The sequence below is a fragment of the Microcebus murinus genome, chromosome 32, assembly GCF_040939455.1.
Source record: "Microcebus murinus isolate Inina chromosome 32, M.murinus_Inina_mat1.0, whole genome shotgun sequence".
NCBI lineage: Eukaryota > Metazoa > Chordata > Mammalia > Primates > Cheirogaleidae > Microcebus > Microcebus murinus.
Window position 1 is genome coordinate 2,641,186 of NC_134135.1, and position 15,320 is coordinate 2,656,505.

At 51.0% G+C, this 15,320-nt stretch overlaps 1 protein-coding gene and 1 pseudogene across 9 annotated transcripts; one reads left to right on the forward strand and one right to left on the reverse strand.

Moving 5' to 3' along the window:
• Positions 1 to 3,900: 3,900 nt before the first annotated feature.
• On the reverse strand, positions 3,901 to 4,838 carry LOC142865750 (eukaryotic translation elongation factor 1 epsilon-1 pseudogene; annotated as a pseudogene).
• A 2,524-nt stretch (positions 4,839 to 7,362) lies between these two features.
• Positions 7,363 to 14,376, forward strand: LILRB3 (leukocyte immunoglobulin like receptor B3). Of its 9 annotated transcripts, none has more exons than XM_075998992.1 (12): positions 7,363 to 7,477; positions 7,637 to 7,672; positions 7,860 to 8,144; positions 8,289 to 8,591; positions 9,003 to 9,299; positions 9,551 to 9,856; positions 10,163 to 10,213; positions 11,141 to 11,260; positions 11,847 to 11,922; positions 11,999 to 12,036; positions 12,274 to 12,329; positions 13,407 to 14,376. In XM_075998992.1, the coding sequence occupies exons 1-12, from the start codon at positions 7,444 to 7,446 to the stop codon at positions 13,551 to 13,553; spliced, it is 1,749 nt and encodes a 582-aa protein (XP_075855107.1). In that variant the 5' UTR covers positions 7,363 to 7,443; the 3' UTR covers positions 13,554 to 14,376. The 9 variants fall into 9 exon arrangements, with proteins under 9 accessions (XP_075855107.1, XP_075855108.1, XP_075855109.1 ...); XM_075998993.1 differs by having other exon boundaries at positions 12,277 to 12,329; XM_075998994.1 differs by lacking the exon at positions 10,163 to 10,213.
• The last annotated feature ends 944 nt before the right edge of the window (positions 14,377 to 15,320 follow it).

Sequence of the window (15,320 nt, forward strand, 5' to 3'; positions counted from 1 at the left end):
GGATAAAAATACTTAGAAGCTCATCAAACTTGAAATTACAAAGTGGCATTGAACTTGAGTCTGTCCCAAGTGAAACAGGCTAAATAAATTATGGCACCAGCAAATTTGTTACTTTTTTTTTTAATAGTAGGATGTACACATTTCAGTATAATAAATGTTTTCTATTGTTTTGCAAAAAAAAAGAAGAGATAAGAATTTTAAATATATATGCAACCAACTTAGGTGCACCCAGTTTCATAAAGCAAACCTTACGGGATCTAAGCAAATGGATTAATAGCAACTCCATAATCACCGGAGATTTCAACACCCCACTGACGGCACGAGACAGATCCTCCAAACAGAAAATTAATAAAGAAATAATGGACTTAAACAAAACTCTGGAACAATTGGGTCTGACTGACATCTACAGGACCTTCTACCCAAAATCCACTGAATATACGTTCTTCTCATCAGCTAACGGGACATTCTCTAAGATTGACCATATCCTAGGACACAAAGTAAATCTCAAGAAATTTAAAAAATTGAAATCATACCAAGTACCTTCTCGGATCACAGTGGAATAAAAGTAGAAATCAACCCTAACAGAAACTCAGATATCTACACAAAAACGTGGAAATTAAACAACCTCCTACTAAATGATTACTTCATAAATGAAGAAATAAAGATGGAAATAAAAAAATTCTATGAACAAAATGACAATGGAGAGACAAGTTATCAAATCCTCTGGGACACAGCTAAAGCAGTTCTGAGAGGAAAGTTTATCTCCATAAATGCCTATAACCAAAAGACAAAAAGATCACAAATAGACAATCTAACGAAATGACTCAAAGAGCTGGAAAAAGAACAGACCAACCCCAAATCCAGCAGAAGAAGTGAAATCAACAAGATCAAATCAGAACTAAATGAAATTGAAAACAGGGAAGCTATTCAGGAGATTAATAAAACAAAAAGTTGGTCCTTTGAAACAATAAACAATATTGACACGCCATTGGCTAAGCTAACGAAAAGCAGAAAAGAGAAATCTCTAATAAGCTGCATCAGGAATAAAAAAAGGAGATATCACAACTGATCCCAAAGAGATACAAGATATAATTTATAAATACTACAAAAATCTTTATGCACACAAATTGGAAAATGTGGAAGAAATGGACAAATTTCTAGAAACACACAGCCTCCCTAGGCTCAACCAAGAAGAAATAGATTCCCTGAACAGACCATCTCAAGAGCTGAAATAGAAACAGCAATTAAAAATCTCCCTAAAAAGAAAAGTCCTGGTCCAGATGGCTTCACACCTGAATTTTAGCACACTTACAAAGAAGAACTAGTACCTATCTTGCAGAAACTATTCCACAACATCGAGAAGAACAGAAACCTCCCCGACACCTTTTATGAAGCAAATATTACTCTGATATGAAAACCAGGAAAGGATGCAACAAAAAAAGAAAACTACAGACCAATATCCCTAATGAATATAGATGTAAAAATTTTCAACAAAATCTTAGCTAACCGAATCTAGACGCTTATCAAAAAAATAATCCACCACGACCAAGTGGGCTTCATCCCAGGGATGCAGCGATGGTTCAACATACATAAATCTATAAATGCAATTCACCACATAAACAGAAGCAAAAACAAAGACCACATGATTCTTTCAATAGATGCAGAAAAAGCTTTTGACAAAATTCAACACCCTTTCATGATACGAACACTTAAGAAAATAGGCATAGAAGGTACATACCTAAAAATGATGCAAGCCATAAATGACAGACCCATAGCCAACATCATACAGAATGGGGAAAAATTGAAAGCATTCCCACTTAGAACTGGAACCAGACAAGGCTGCCCACTATCTCCACTTCTGTTCAACATAGTACTGGAAGTCCTGGCTACAGCAATCAGACAGGAAAATGGAATTAAAGGTATCCAAATAGGGGCAGAAGAGATCAAACTTTCACTGTTTGCTGATGATATGATATTATATCTAGAAAACCCCAAAGATTCAACCAAGAAACTCCTGGAACTGATAAATGAATTTAGTAAAGTCTCAGGATATAAAATCAATACACAGAAATCAGAGGCATTCATATACGCCAACAACAATCTAATTGAGAACCAAATCAAAGACTCAATTCCCTCACAATAGCAACGAAGAAATTAAAGTACTTAGGAATATACTTAACCAAGGAGGTAAAAGACCCCTACAGGGAGAACTATGAAACACTGAGGAAAGAAATAGCAGAGGATGTAAACAGATGGAAATCCATTCCATGCTCATGGATCGGCAGACTCAACATCATTAAAATGTCTATACTACCCATACTGATCTACAGATTCAATGCAATACCTATTAAAATCCCATCAGCATTTTTCACAGATATAGAAAAAATAATTTTACGCTTCATATGGAACCAAAGAAGACCCCCAATATCAAAAGCAATTCTAGGCAACAAAAACAAAATGGGAGGTATTAGTATGCCAGATATCAAACTATACTACAAAGCTGTAGTAATTAAATCAATATGATATTGGCACAAAAATAGGAATATTGACCAGTGGAACAGATCTGAGAATCCTGATATAAAACCATCCTCATATAGCCATCTAATCTTTGACAAAGCAGACAAAAACATACACTGGGGAAAAGAATCCCTTTTCAATAAATGGTGCTGGGAAAACTGGATAGCCACCTGTAGAAGGCTAAAACAGGACCCACACCTTTCACCTGTCACAAAAATCAACTCACGCTGGATAACAGACTTAAACCTAAGGTATGAAACTATCAGAATTCTAGAGGAAAAAGTTGGAAACACTCTCCTAGACATCGGCGTAGGCAAAGAGTTTATGAAGAAGTCCTCAAAGGCAATCACAGCAGCAACAAAAATAAATAAATGGGACATGATCAAACTAAAAAGCTTCTGCACAGCCAAAGAAACAGTCATGAAAGTAAACAGACAACCTACAGAATGGGAGAAAATTTTTGCATCTTATGCATCTGATAAGGGGCTGATAACTAGAATATACTTAGAACTCACGAAAATCAGCAAGAAAAAATCAAATAACACTATTAAAAAGTGGGCAAAGGACTTGAACAGAAACTTTTCTCTAAAGAAGACAGAAAATGGCCAACAAACATATGAAAAAATGCTCAACATCTCTAATCATCAGGGAAATGCAAATCAAAAGCACAATCACTTAACTCCATTGAGAATGGCCTTTATCAAAAAGTCTCCAAACAATAAATGCTGGCGTGGTTGCGGAGAGAGAGGAACACTCCTACACTGCTGGTGGGACTGCAAACTAGTTCAACCTCTGTGGAAAGCAATATGGAGATACCTTAAAGTGATACAAGTGAATCTACCATTTGATCCAGCAATCCCATTACTGGGCATCTACTCAAAAGATCCAATGACACTCTACAAAAAAGACACCTGCACTCGAATGTTTATAGCAGCACAATTCATAATTGCAAGGCTGTGGAAACAGCCCAAGTGCCCATCAATCCAAGAATGGATTAATAAAATGTGGTACATGTATACCATGAAGTACTATTCAGCTCTAAGAAACAATGGTGATATAGCACATCTTATACTTTCCTGGTTAGAGCCGGAACCCATACTACTAAGTGAAGTTTCCCAAGAATGGAAAAACAAGCACCACATATACTCACCAGCAAACTGGTATTAACTGAGTAGCACTTAAGTGGACACATAGGTACTACAGTAATAGGGTATTGGGCACGTGGGAGGGGGCACGGGGGCGGGTATATACATACATAATGAGTGAGATGGGCACCATCTGGGGGATGGTCATGCTGGAAACTCAGACTTGTGGGGGGAGGGGCAAAGGGCATGTATTGAAACCTTAAAATTTGTACCCCCATAATATGCCAAAATAAAAAAAAAAAAAAGAATGACTATGTATCAATTTATGTGAGTCCTGTGGTCCACAGTACATTTTCCATTTAAAACATTTTTAATTGTTCTTCTGTATTGCATGGATAGCTTCTAGTGGGAATTGGTATACAGTCTGTTCTTGATGAAGACAACACTACAGATGTTGCCTGATGCCTGATGCCTGGGTAATGCTGAATGTGACAAAACCAGCGAGACACATTAAGATAGTTCTCCTTTTCTTGAACTGTCAGGTCAACTATGAAGCGATGAAGTCCATAGTACAATAGGATATCTGCTAAAGTTATATCCTGTAAGGTAGACTTTATCTGCAAGATATGAATTAAGATCCTTCAACAGAGTGCGGATATCATCTTTATTGGAGTGTCTGTCTACTTGGGTGACCCTGTATTCTAACCTTTGCTGAACTATTGCTTTTTCTTCTGCAGTACTTCCCAGCAAATATTCTTTGTTGGCTTGCTTGACTAGATGGGCTGCTATAGCAGTCAATCCTGTTAGACTTGGACCATTGTTTGTTTGAAGAACTGGAATCTGGCAGTTGCCATAAGCATTATGTTTATTCCTTTTACTCAGCCCCAGCGATTTTTCCAGCAGCTTTAACTCCGCAGCCTCCGCCATCTTCCGACACTCTTTTTTGTAACTAACACAATCCCTGGTGTGTGCGATTGATTTTCTATCTCCTCAGCTCAAACATGGAACTGGGTTTAAATAGCTAGATAAATGGACAAAAATCATATTCCTGCTTGGATAAGATCAGTCCAAAACAAGCTGATCTACCCATCACTCTTCATCACATTCTAGCTCTATAATTTCTCTACACATGTCATCTCCAGCAATCAACACACATGTGTTTCATGGAAAAGTCTGGTAGTGTGCTGAGGAATGGCTCTCTGGGGGAAACATGGTTTGTTTGTTTGTTTGTTTGTTTGTTTGTTTGTTTGTTTGTTTGTTGTGAGACAGAGTCTTGCTCTGTTGCCCAGTCTAGAGTGCTGTAGCATCAGCCTCGCTCACAGCAACCTCAAACTGCTGGGCTCAAGTGATCCTCCTGCCTCAGCCTCCCAAGTAGCTGGAACTACAGTCATGCGCCACCATGCCCGGCTAATTTTTTCTATTTTTAGTAGAGTCAGGGTCTCACTCTTGCTCAGGCTGGTCTCCAACTCCTGTCCCCAGACCATCCTCCTGCCTCAGCCTCCTCGTCAACTACCAGGCCAGACCAATAATATGTTTTGTAAAAAGCATTTATTTCTGGTATTTGCTGATTACTGTGTGTATGTACACCCTTCATGGCCAACTTTAAGATTCCAATATGACTTTTCCTCTCTCTACCTGATTTTGGTATATGTGGGGAGTCATGGAAACAATCCCCAAGGAAACACACGGATGACTGTATTTAGAGACAATTTTCCCCAGTTGTTTTAGTTTCTCTTTTTTTCTCCGTTTCCTTAGGTTGAATCCCTGGATGAGATAGTCACGTCTGGCTGCCAGTCCAGAGGACACGCCGCACCCCTCTGTCGGAATCCCCCCAATACACGCTGTGGACGGAACACCCGCCGTCCAGGGCCTCCTTCTTTGGGACCCCACCAGCCCCGTCTTGGCAGGGCGGGAGCAGCCCCTGAGGACCCGCCCTGCACTGCTCTCGGTTCCGCTCCAGCCTCAGGTGCGGCTGCACAAAGCAGCCTCCCACCTGCGTCCGCAGCCCTGACCCCGCCCTGGCCCTGCAGACCCTGGGCTCCCTCCCTGCGTCCACACAGCAGTGGGATCCACCACCCTGATGAACCCTCGATGGTCCCAGGGACCTGCGGCCACAGGGCTTTGCCCTCTGTTTTTTGATGTGGATTTGACTCCATTTGGGGAAGATTCATATCTCTTTTTCTGCTCATGATTTTGAGGATCTGCATATTTCAGACACGCTGTACCTGCATTCCTCAGCATTGGGAGGAGTTGGGGCATCGATCATCCACTTAGACTCTGCATCTCAACACCAGGATCCCCTCATGTCCCCACCCCTCGTCTCTTAGCCTGATCTGGAATTAACCAGGATCGGGCCCTCCCATCCTCCAGGCACCACTGACCCCACATCCACTGTGAGGATGGGGTTCCTGACCACAGTTCCAAATGAGGAAACTGAGGCTCCAAGATGGGAATTTACTGCCCAGCTTATACAGACAGTGGGTGATCATCAATAATTAAATAAAAATCAACTCCCCACCCAATGTCCCAAATCCGAGCTCAAACATCAGTAATTGTCCCAAAACCCTGACCAGAGGCCAGGCACAGTGGCTCACGCCTGTAATCCTAGCTCTCTGGGAAGCCGAGGTGGGCGGATCGTCTGATCCCAGGAGTTCAAAACCAACCTGAGCAAGAGCCAGACCCCATCTCTACTATAAATAGAAAGAAATTAATTGACCAACTAATATATATAGAAAAAAGTAGCCGGGCATGGTGGTGCATGCCTGTAGACCCAGCTACTTGGGAGGCTGAGGCAGGAGGATCGCTGGGGCCCAGGAGTTTGAGGTTGCTGTGAACTAGGCAGACACCACGGCACTCACTCTAGCCTGGGCAACAAAGCAAGACTGTCTCAAAAAAAAAAAAAAAAAAAAAAAAGATACAAGCTGGAGAAAAATACTTGTGAAAATAAAGCCTTCTCTTTCAGAAAGCAATTTGGCCATTTGTATTAAGAACTATTAAAACTGTGTTTAAAAAAAAAAAAAACATTAAAAAAATTTCCCTGACCAGGGGTTGAGGTGCAGCGTGACGCCCGAGGAAACCAGGGGCTGAGGGGGCAGCAGTGGCTGAGAGGTTGGTTCCCAGGGAGGCGCAGGTGGCGCTGCTGCTAAAAATAACAAAGGGGTAAGGGAAGCGAGAGAACGGGACTGTTTGGTAGAATGAAAACCCACAGTCCAGAGTCAGGGCAGGTGTCATTTTTCTTCCCATACTGCCCTGTATGTCCCCTTTGTGCTCACGGCCACAAGGCAGCTCAACGAGAACTGCGCCGTCAGACGCTCGTGTGTCTCTGCTGGTCCGAGTCCGCCGTGGGCTCGAACCTGCAGCTTCCCTGGAGCGTCTCCAGGGTGGGGAGGCGACTGCCATGGGGAGGACCCGCAGCGCTGGGCTGAAGGACGGGCTGAGGGGGGAAGGAGGCCCCGTGGGGAGGCTCCCAGAGGGAGGAGGGGCCCTCATCACCCTCACCTGGGAGGGGCCAACGTCGAAGGCTCTGGATCTGTTTCCTTCTACGTTCTGAACTTCAGTGAGATGAGGACATACGATGCAGACGGCGGCTGGGGGTCAAGGAGACCCCAGTTCTGTCTGAAATGTCTGCAGAGGGCCTGGTGCCTGCCCCAGCCCCAGCCCCGGGGAAATGAGAACCAGGCTTGTGGGGAGGGCAGTTCCCCTTCCCGTGGGGCTGCTGATGGGACAACCCCATGAGGGGAAGGACCCAGCCTCCAAGTGGCCACACCCTGTGTGTCTCTCTGTCCTGCAGACACTGTGGTCTCATCCATCGGCACAGCCAGGGCCAGTAGGAGGAGACGCCATGACCCCCACCCTCACGGCCCTGCTCTGCCTCGGTGAGATGGGAAGAGGGGAGGGAGACCTGGTCTGGGGGTACCCCACCCCACAGCCAGGCCCTGCTCTAGCAGGAGACCCCAGGGCTCAGGAGGCTCCCGGGGAGGACAGGACGTGCTCAGCCTTCAGGGACAAATCTCTCACAGGGAACTCTCTTCCAGGGCTGAGTCTGGGCACCAGGACCCGCGTGCAGGCAGGTGAGTCTGTCCCCAGCTGTCCCAGGTCCCTCCTCCTCACTGGGGACATGGGGACAGCCCTGGGCAGCTGGGGATGGGAAACAGCAGCCCTGGGCTGACTGACGGGGACATCTGGAGGGTTCTAGGATAAGAGCTGGGGTCTGAAGGGTGGGGACGTCCTGGGACTCAGCCTCTTATTTCTTTCCAGGGACCCTCCCCAAACCCACTCTCTGGGCTGAGCCAGACTCTGTGATCACCTGGGGGAGCCCTGTGACCATGTGGTGTCAGGGGACCCTGGATGCCAAGGGGTACGGTCTGGATAAAGAGGGAAGATCAGAGCCCTGGGACACAGAGACACAACTCAAGCATGGGAACAAGGCCAAGTTCAACATCCCATCCATGACAGAGCTCTATACGGGGCGATATCACTGTTACTATTACAGCTCTGATGGATGGTCAGAGCCCAGTGACGCCCTGGAGCTGGTGGTGACAGGTGAGAGGACACTCGGGGTCCCAGCCCCAGGCTCTGCCCTCAGGAAGGGGTCTGCTCTCAGGGTGTCTCCCTGTCACAGCCCCGCCCTGGGGGTGATGTGGGAGGTGTGAGCCCATTGACCATGCCTGCCTCCTTCTCTCCTAGCACCATATGAAGGCATTCCCACTCTCTCAGCCCTGCCAAGCCCTGTCGTAACCTCAGGAGGGAACGTGACCCTCCAGTGTGGCTCACAGCTGAGATTAGACGTGTTCATTCTGACTCAGGAAGGAGAAAAGCTCACCCGGACCCAGGATTCACAGCGAACCTCCTCTGGGCAGTACCAGGCCCTGTTCCCTGTGAGCCCCGTGACCCCCAGCCACAGGTGGACATTCACATGCTATGGCTATAACAGTAACAAGCCTTTGGTGTGGTTGGGCCCCAGTGACCCCCTGGAGCTGCTGGTGTCAGGTAAGGAAGCCGCGACCTTCTCTTATACAATCTGGGGACAGTTGTAGGGAGATTGCTTGAGGACAGGCCATGGGAGGGAGCCCACAGCGAGGTGAGGAGGATGGGTGAGGAACGAGGGAGACCCCAGGGGGACTCTGCGAGGGAGGGACGTTCCTCAGTCACACTCACCTGGGAGGGGCTGTTTGCTGCTACGTCCTGAAGCTCAGTCAGATGAGGACGCATCAGGCAGACAGTGGCCAGTGGACCCCATTTTTCTGAAATGTCTCCAAGATGGCCCCAAGTGTGAAGAAAGAGCTGCTAGGTCCAGAGACCCAGATTGGGAGAGACAGCAGGACATGCAGGGCAGGACAGGACACAGTAGGTGTTGGGAGGAACCAGCCCTTGCAGCCCCCGGCCTGCCCTTCCCTCCAGGTGTGTCTAGGAAGCCCTCCCTGCTCAGCACGCAGGGCCCTGTCCTGGCCCCTGGACAGAACCTGACCCTCCAGTGTCGCTCTGATGTCAGCTACGACAGATTCACTCTGTACCAGGAGGGGGGACGCGTCCTCGCCCAGCGCCCTGGCCGGCAGCCCCAGGCTGGGCTGTCTCAGGCCGACTTCCCCCTGGGCCCTGTGAGCGGCTCCCACGGGGGCCAGTACAGATGCTACGGTGGACACAGCCTCTCCTCTGAGTGGTCGGCCCCCAGCGACCCCCTGGTCATCCTGATCACAGGTGAGGAGCCCAGCGGGGTCCGTCAGGGACCCAGACTCTGCACAGGCCCTGCTGGGGGGAGCCCCCAGGAGTGATGGCTGGAATGAGGGGTCGGTCTCAGGGAGCGACAGAGAGAGACAGAGGTGGTAGGGGAGGGGGAGACTCAGAGATCACAGAGACAGACAGAGACAGGAGGGTCCTCTGAGAGAGGCCCTGGGGAGGTCTCAGCTCAGAACGAGGTGGGGGCTGGCCCACCCCCTTCCTCTCTCTAGGACAGCTCAATGACAGACCCTCCCTCTCGGTGCAGCCAGGCCCCATGGTGGCCTCAGGAGAGAACGTGACCCTGCTGTGTCAGTCACAGAGCTGGATGCATGATATGTTCCTTCTGACCAAGGAGGGGGCAGCCGATCCCCCCCTGCGTCTCAGATCTAAGTACAGAGCTGGGCAGTTCCAGGCTGAATTCTCCATGAGTCCTGTGACCTCAGTCCATGGGGGCACCTACAGGTGCTACGGCTCACTCGGCACTTCCCCCTACCTGTTGTCACTGCCCAGTAACCCCCTGGAGCTCGTGATCTCAGGTGAGGACCCCAACACTGTCCTATCTGAGCTCAAAGGGTCAGCTCAGGCCCTGCCGCAGGAGAGCTCTGGGCTGGGAAGGGGTGAGAGAGGTCTAGGGAGGCTCAGCCAGTCGGGTTCACCCCTCAGAGGGCAGGAGGCCATCAGGGGCCTCCCAGGTGCCCCACCCCTATCACCTGAGGTCCAGAAGGTGCCAGGTGGGTGGAGGGACGGCCTTAGGGAGGCCACATGGCAGGAGTAGAAGAGTTTGAGTGGAGGAGGGGACTCCAGGGCAGCCCCAGCCCCTCACCCTCTTCTTGCCCTCCCAGAATCATCTGGGCACTCCAGCCCCCCAACCGCAGGGCCGTCCTCAACGCCTGGTAAGTCACTAAAGTGTCTCCGCTCAGAAGGAGCACGGCCTGCCCCAGGGCAGTGCTGAGTCCCTCATCACCACATTCCCTCAAATTCTCAAGGCTGTGTCCAGGGGGTGGGAGTCAGGCAGAAATGCGGGGACCCCAGGCTCCCAGGGCTCTGAGGCTGGTCTGGTGAGGGGTGGGGGGCCCAGGCAGGGGAATGCTGGGCCCGGCCTTGGGGAGGGGCGGGCTGCAGTGGGGATCAGACGGCCCCCACCCCGCAGCTCCTGCCCTGACCAGGAGGCCTGAGGATCAGCCCCTCCCCCACAGGGTCCCGCCCCAGAGTGGCAAGTGAGGAGCTCTGTGTGGGGAGGTGGGGGGGTCCGGGGGAGGCAGGGGCTGAGTTAAGCCATTGGCTCAGGCTCCTCTGGAGACCAGGCGTGGACAAGCCTTCCCTGTCTGGGCCTCAGTTTCTCTAAGCGTAAACCGGAGAGGCCCGGCCCCGAGGGCAAAGCTCCATCCAGTTACGGTTTCTGCCGTGACCTCGGAGGCCTCCCAGGGAAGCCTTCGGGACCTGCTCTGCAGTGGCCTGTCCCACCGGCTGCCACAGTGGCCACGCTGTGCAGGGAGGGGACCCGGGCCGCGGTGCGGGGCTGCAGGCTCTGTCCCTCCACCTCGGGGCTCAGGTCTGGTGGAGGGAACAGGGCTGCACGTCATCTCCCTGGGTCACTTCTCAGCTCTGCTGCCTCCTGGCTGGGCACCCTGGGGCAGGCGATTCCCCTCTCTGGGCCTCAGTTTCCTCCTGTGTGAAATGGGTGGGGGTGGGGGCGATCCCAGGGTGCACGGCTGGTGAGGGCTGGAGGTGACGGATGCAGAGACCCAGCATGTGCCTGCACACAGTGGGTGCTCAGTTGATGACGTCATTCCTCACTCCTGATGTCGCTTGTTCCCAAGGTCAGGGAAGGTTCCTGGAGGTTCTGATCGCGGTGTCGGTGGCCTTCGTCCTGCTGCTGTCCTTGCTCCTCTTCCTCCTCCTCCTCCGACACCGGCGTCGGGGCAAACACAGGTCGTCGGGTGAGTGGGGCGTGGGGGACGCAGGGGCGCCCGAGGGCGGGCTCAGGCACCCGCCAGGGCGGAGCAAACAGGCGGGAACGTCCACTTAGAAAACCTGCTCCCGCGGTTTCCAGTCAGTCGCTGGGAGCCACCCGCAGCGCCAACGCGTGCGCAGTGTCAGTGTGCACCGAGTGGCTCAGCCTGTGCGCGTGCGCAGTGTCAGTGTGCGCTGAGTGGTTCAGCCTGTGCGCGCGTGCGCAGTGTCAGTGCGCGCAGAGTGGCTCAGCCTTCGCGCGTGCGCAGTGTCAGTGTGCGCTGAGTGGTTCAGCCTGTGCGCGTGCGCAGTGTCAGTGTGCGCTGAGTGGCTCAGCCTGCGCGCGTGCGCAGTGTCAGTGTGCGCTGAGTGGCTCAGCCTGTGTGCGCGTGCGCAGTGTCAGTGTGCGCTGAGCGTCTCAGCCTGCGCGCGTGCGCAGTGTCAGTGTGCGCTGAGCGTCTCAGCCTGTGCGCGTGCGCGTCCGTGCGGGGTCTCCGGGCCCTTCCTCTCCAGCTGCGTGAGCGGGGCGGGCTGTGACCTGCCCGGGCTGAGACTCTGTCCATCTGCTCTCAGCCCAGAGGCAGGCTGACCTCCCACGTCCTGCGGGGGCCGCGGAGCCAGAGCCCAAGGACAGAGGCCTGCGCAAGAGGTAATTCTGCCCGAAGACCCCGGACTGCACCCGCCCGCGGCCCCCTCACCGCCCCTCACCCCCGTGTCCTCCCCAGGTCCAGCCCCGCTGCCGACGACCAGGAAGAAAACCTCTGTGAGAGGAGGGGGCCCTGGGGGAGACGGGCGGGAAGGGTCAGCGGCAGTGGGGGAGGGGCAGGCTGGGAAGGGTCTGGGGCTCAGGGGGGACGGTCTGAACCCCACACCGGGGGCCTCGGGGACACCACAGCCACTCCCTGGATCCCGTGGCCCCATCTGGGCCCAGAGCGGGGGCTGGTGCGACTGAGGGGTCCCGGGGGTCCTGCCAGGGAACGAGCCCCTCGTTCTGCCCCAGCAGATGCTGCCGTGAAGGACACACAGCCTGGGGAGGAGGTGGAGCTGGACAGCCGGGTGAGACCCCTGCCCCTGTCCAGGGCACCAAGGCTCCTGTTGCCACATTGAGCCCAGCGGACACCCCCCCTCCCTTCACTCGCTCTCAGCGTCGGCCCACAGTGGACCTCCCTCCTGCCTGTGCGACCTCACTCCCCGGATTCCTGCCACCCGTGGGCCCCTTTCCAGCTCCTCGTCCTCCGTCTGACCGTCTGGGTGTCAGATGCTCCCCAGGCCTCAGCGGCTGCATGAATCCATGCAGCACCCAGGTCCCCGGGCGCCCTTCATTCATTCACCCGACAGTGTTCACGGGGCTCATTCTCGCCCGGCTGCAGGAAGCAGCTGCAGACGCAGCAGGGAGCGAAGCTGCCCCAGCCTCCCTGCTCACCTGGGGGCCAGAGACGATGTGCACGTAGATGCAGTGGCCAGGGGTGCAAAGGGCCATTAGGGAACAAACCACAAGGAGCAGGACAGAATGCATGGGGCAGGGGGCCGGTCTGAGGTATGAGGGGAGGGCGTGTGATCAGGTGTCCTCTGAGGAGAAGCCTGAGTGCAGAGGACCGTAGCGACATCTAGTGGACGAGCACCTGCAGCGGAGGAAACCGCCAGTGCAAAGGCCCTGAGGCAGCAGCCTGCTTTGTCAGGACACGGGCCTGAGGCTGGGGCCAAAGGAGCAAGGGCCAGAGTGTGAGGACAAGAGGTCAGCACTGCAGGGAGGAAGCAGCCAGGCCCTCCAAGGACTTAGGAAGTCCCTGAAGATTCCATCAGGAAAGTAACATGACCAGATCACTCTGGAACAGTGTGAAAACTTAACTAAGGGAGGTCAAGTGGAAGCAAGGAGACCCCGTCACTGTCTCTCTGCAGCAGAGCCCACATGACAGACCCCCAGGGAGTGACACATGCCCAGGTGAACCACTCCAGACTCAGGCAGGGAGTGGCCTCCCCTCCCCTACCATCTGGGGAATTCCTGGACACGAAGGACAGACAGCAGGAAGGGGACAGGCAGATGGACAGTCAGGTGGGTTTTTTTCTTCCCCAGGAATCCAGTCTCCACCCCACCCCAACCACGTACCTTCCCTCTCACTCTCCCCACTGCAGGATGCCCCATCTGAAGACCCCCAGGACGTGACCTACGCCCAGCTACACACCTGGACCCCCAGACGTGGGACAACTGCACCTCCTTTGTCCCAGGAGGGAGACCCTCCAGCTGAGCCCAGCGTGTACGCTGCGCTGGCCATCCACTAGCCCAGGAGGGACCCAGACCCCACCCTGCACAGAGAGAGACTTGGGGACCCTGCAAAGCATAGGAGCTGCCCCCAGGACACTAACCAGCGAACCCCAGCCTGGACCCCTGACAAAGACCACCAGAAGGTTGTGGGAACCTTTGAGAGTCACCTGATTCTAACATCCCTACATTTTGGAAATAAAGCAACAGACTTGTCAATAATCAATGAGTTAAATGAGAAAACAAAACAGAAGTGCAAGAATGTTTTACATTGAGTGATAATGTCGCTATTACCCATCAAACGTATGCAATGGAAAAATTAAGAATAATGAATGAATATATTAGAAAAAGCCTTAAAAAAAATCAATGACCATGTCAAGAGTTTAGAAAAATAACAAATGATTCCAAATCAAGGTAGAGGGAAAGAAATAATGAGTAACTACTAATGAAGACAAAAAAAAATGGAGGAAGGCTTGGCTCGGTGGCTCACGCCTGTAATCCTAGCACTCTGGGAGGCCAAGGCGGGCGGATTGCTCAAGGTCAGGAGTTTGAAACTAGCCTGAGCAAGAGCAAGGCCCTGTCTCTACTAAAAATAGAAATTTATTGACCAACTAAAATATATATAGAAAAAAAATTAGCCGGGCATGGTGGCACATGCCTGTAGTCCCAGCTACTCGGTAGGCTGAGGCAGCAGGATCACTTGAGCCCAAGAGATTGAAGTTGCTGTGAGCTAGGCTGATGCCACGGTACTCACTCTAGCCTGGGCAACAAAGTGAGACTCTGTCTCAAAAAAAAAAAAAAAAGGGAGGAAAGTCATTAAGCCAAAAAAGTTCATTTTTGAAAGTGTTAATTACATTTGTAACTCCTAGCCACAAATGACCAAGAAAAAGAGAGCAAGCACACATTTCCATATAGGCATGGAATAGGGGGCAGCACGACAGACCCTACACACATTTTAAAAAGATAACAGAACATGAGGAATAATTTTATACCAATATATTAGAAAATATAGATAAAATGGATAATTTACTAAATGAACATGAAATAGAAAATCTTAAACTAAAAAAAAAGTAAAAGCCATTCTAACAAGAGTGAGGTGATATCTCATTGTGGTTTTAATTTGCATTTCCCTGATGATTAGTGATGTTGAGCATTCTTTCATGTTTGTTGGCCATTTGTCTATGTTCTTTCTAAAAACTTCTGTTCATGTCTTTTGGGCACTTTTTAATGGGGTTGCTAATTTTTTTCTTGCTGATTTGTTTGAGTTCTTTGTAGACCATTATCCTAAGTGAAGTATCTCAAGAAGGGAAAAACAAACACCACATGTTCTCTCTAATAAATTGGAACTAACCAACGGGCACACAAATACATAGAGGAAAGTAAAAGTCCTTGGAAATCAAGTGGGTGGGTGGGAAGAAAGGCAAAACCCCATCTAACAGGTGGGGCAAAAACCCATCCAACAGGTACAGTGAACACTATTCAGGTGATGGGCACACTCATAGCCCTGACTCAAGCCATGTATCGAAATATATTCACACCTACTGGGAGCGGTGCACACCATCTGGGGGATGGACACACTTGAAGCTCTGACTCGAGTGGGCAAAGGCAATATGTGTAACCTTAACATTTGTACCCCTGTAATATGCTGAAATAAAATAATTTTTTAAAAAATCTGTACCTCTTTAATATTTTGAAATAAATATAAATAAATAAAACGAAAAAGAATATGGCCGGGCGAGGTGGCTCACGCTTGTAATCCTAGCACTCTGGGAGGCCGAGGCGGGCAG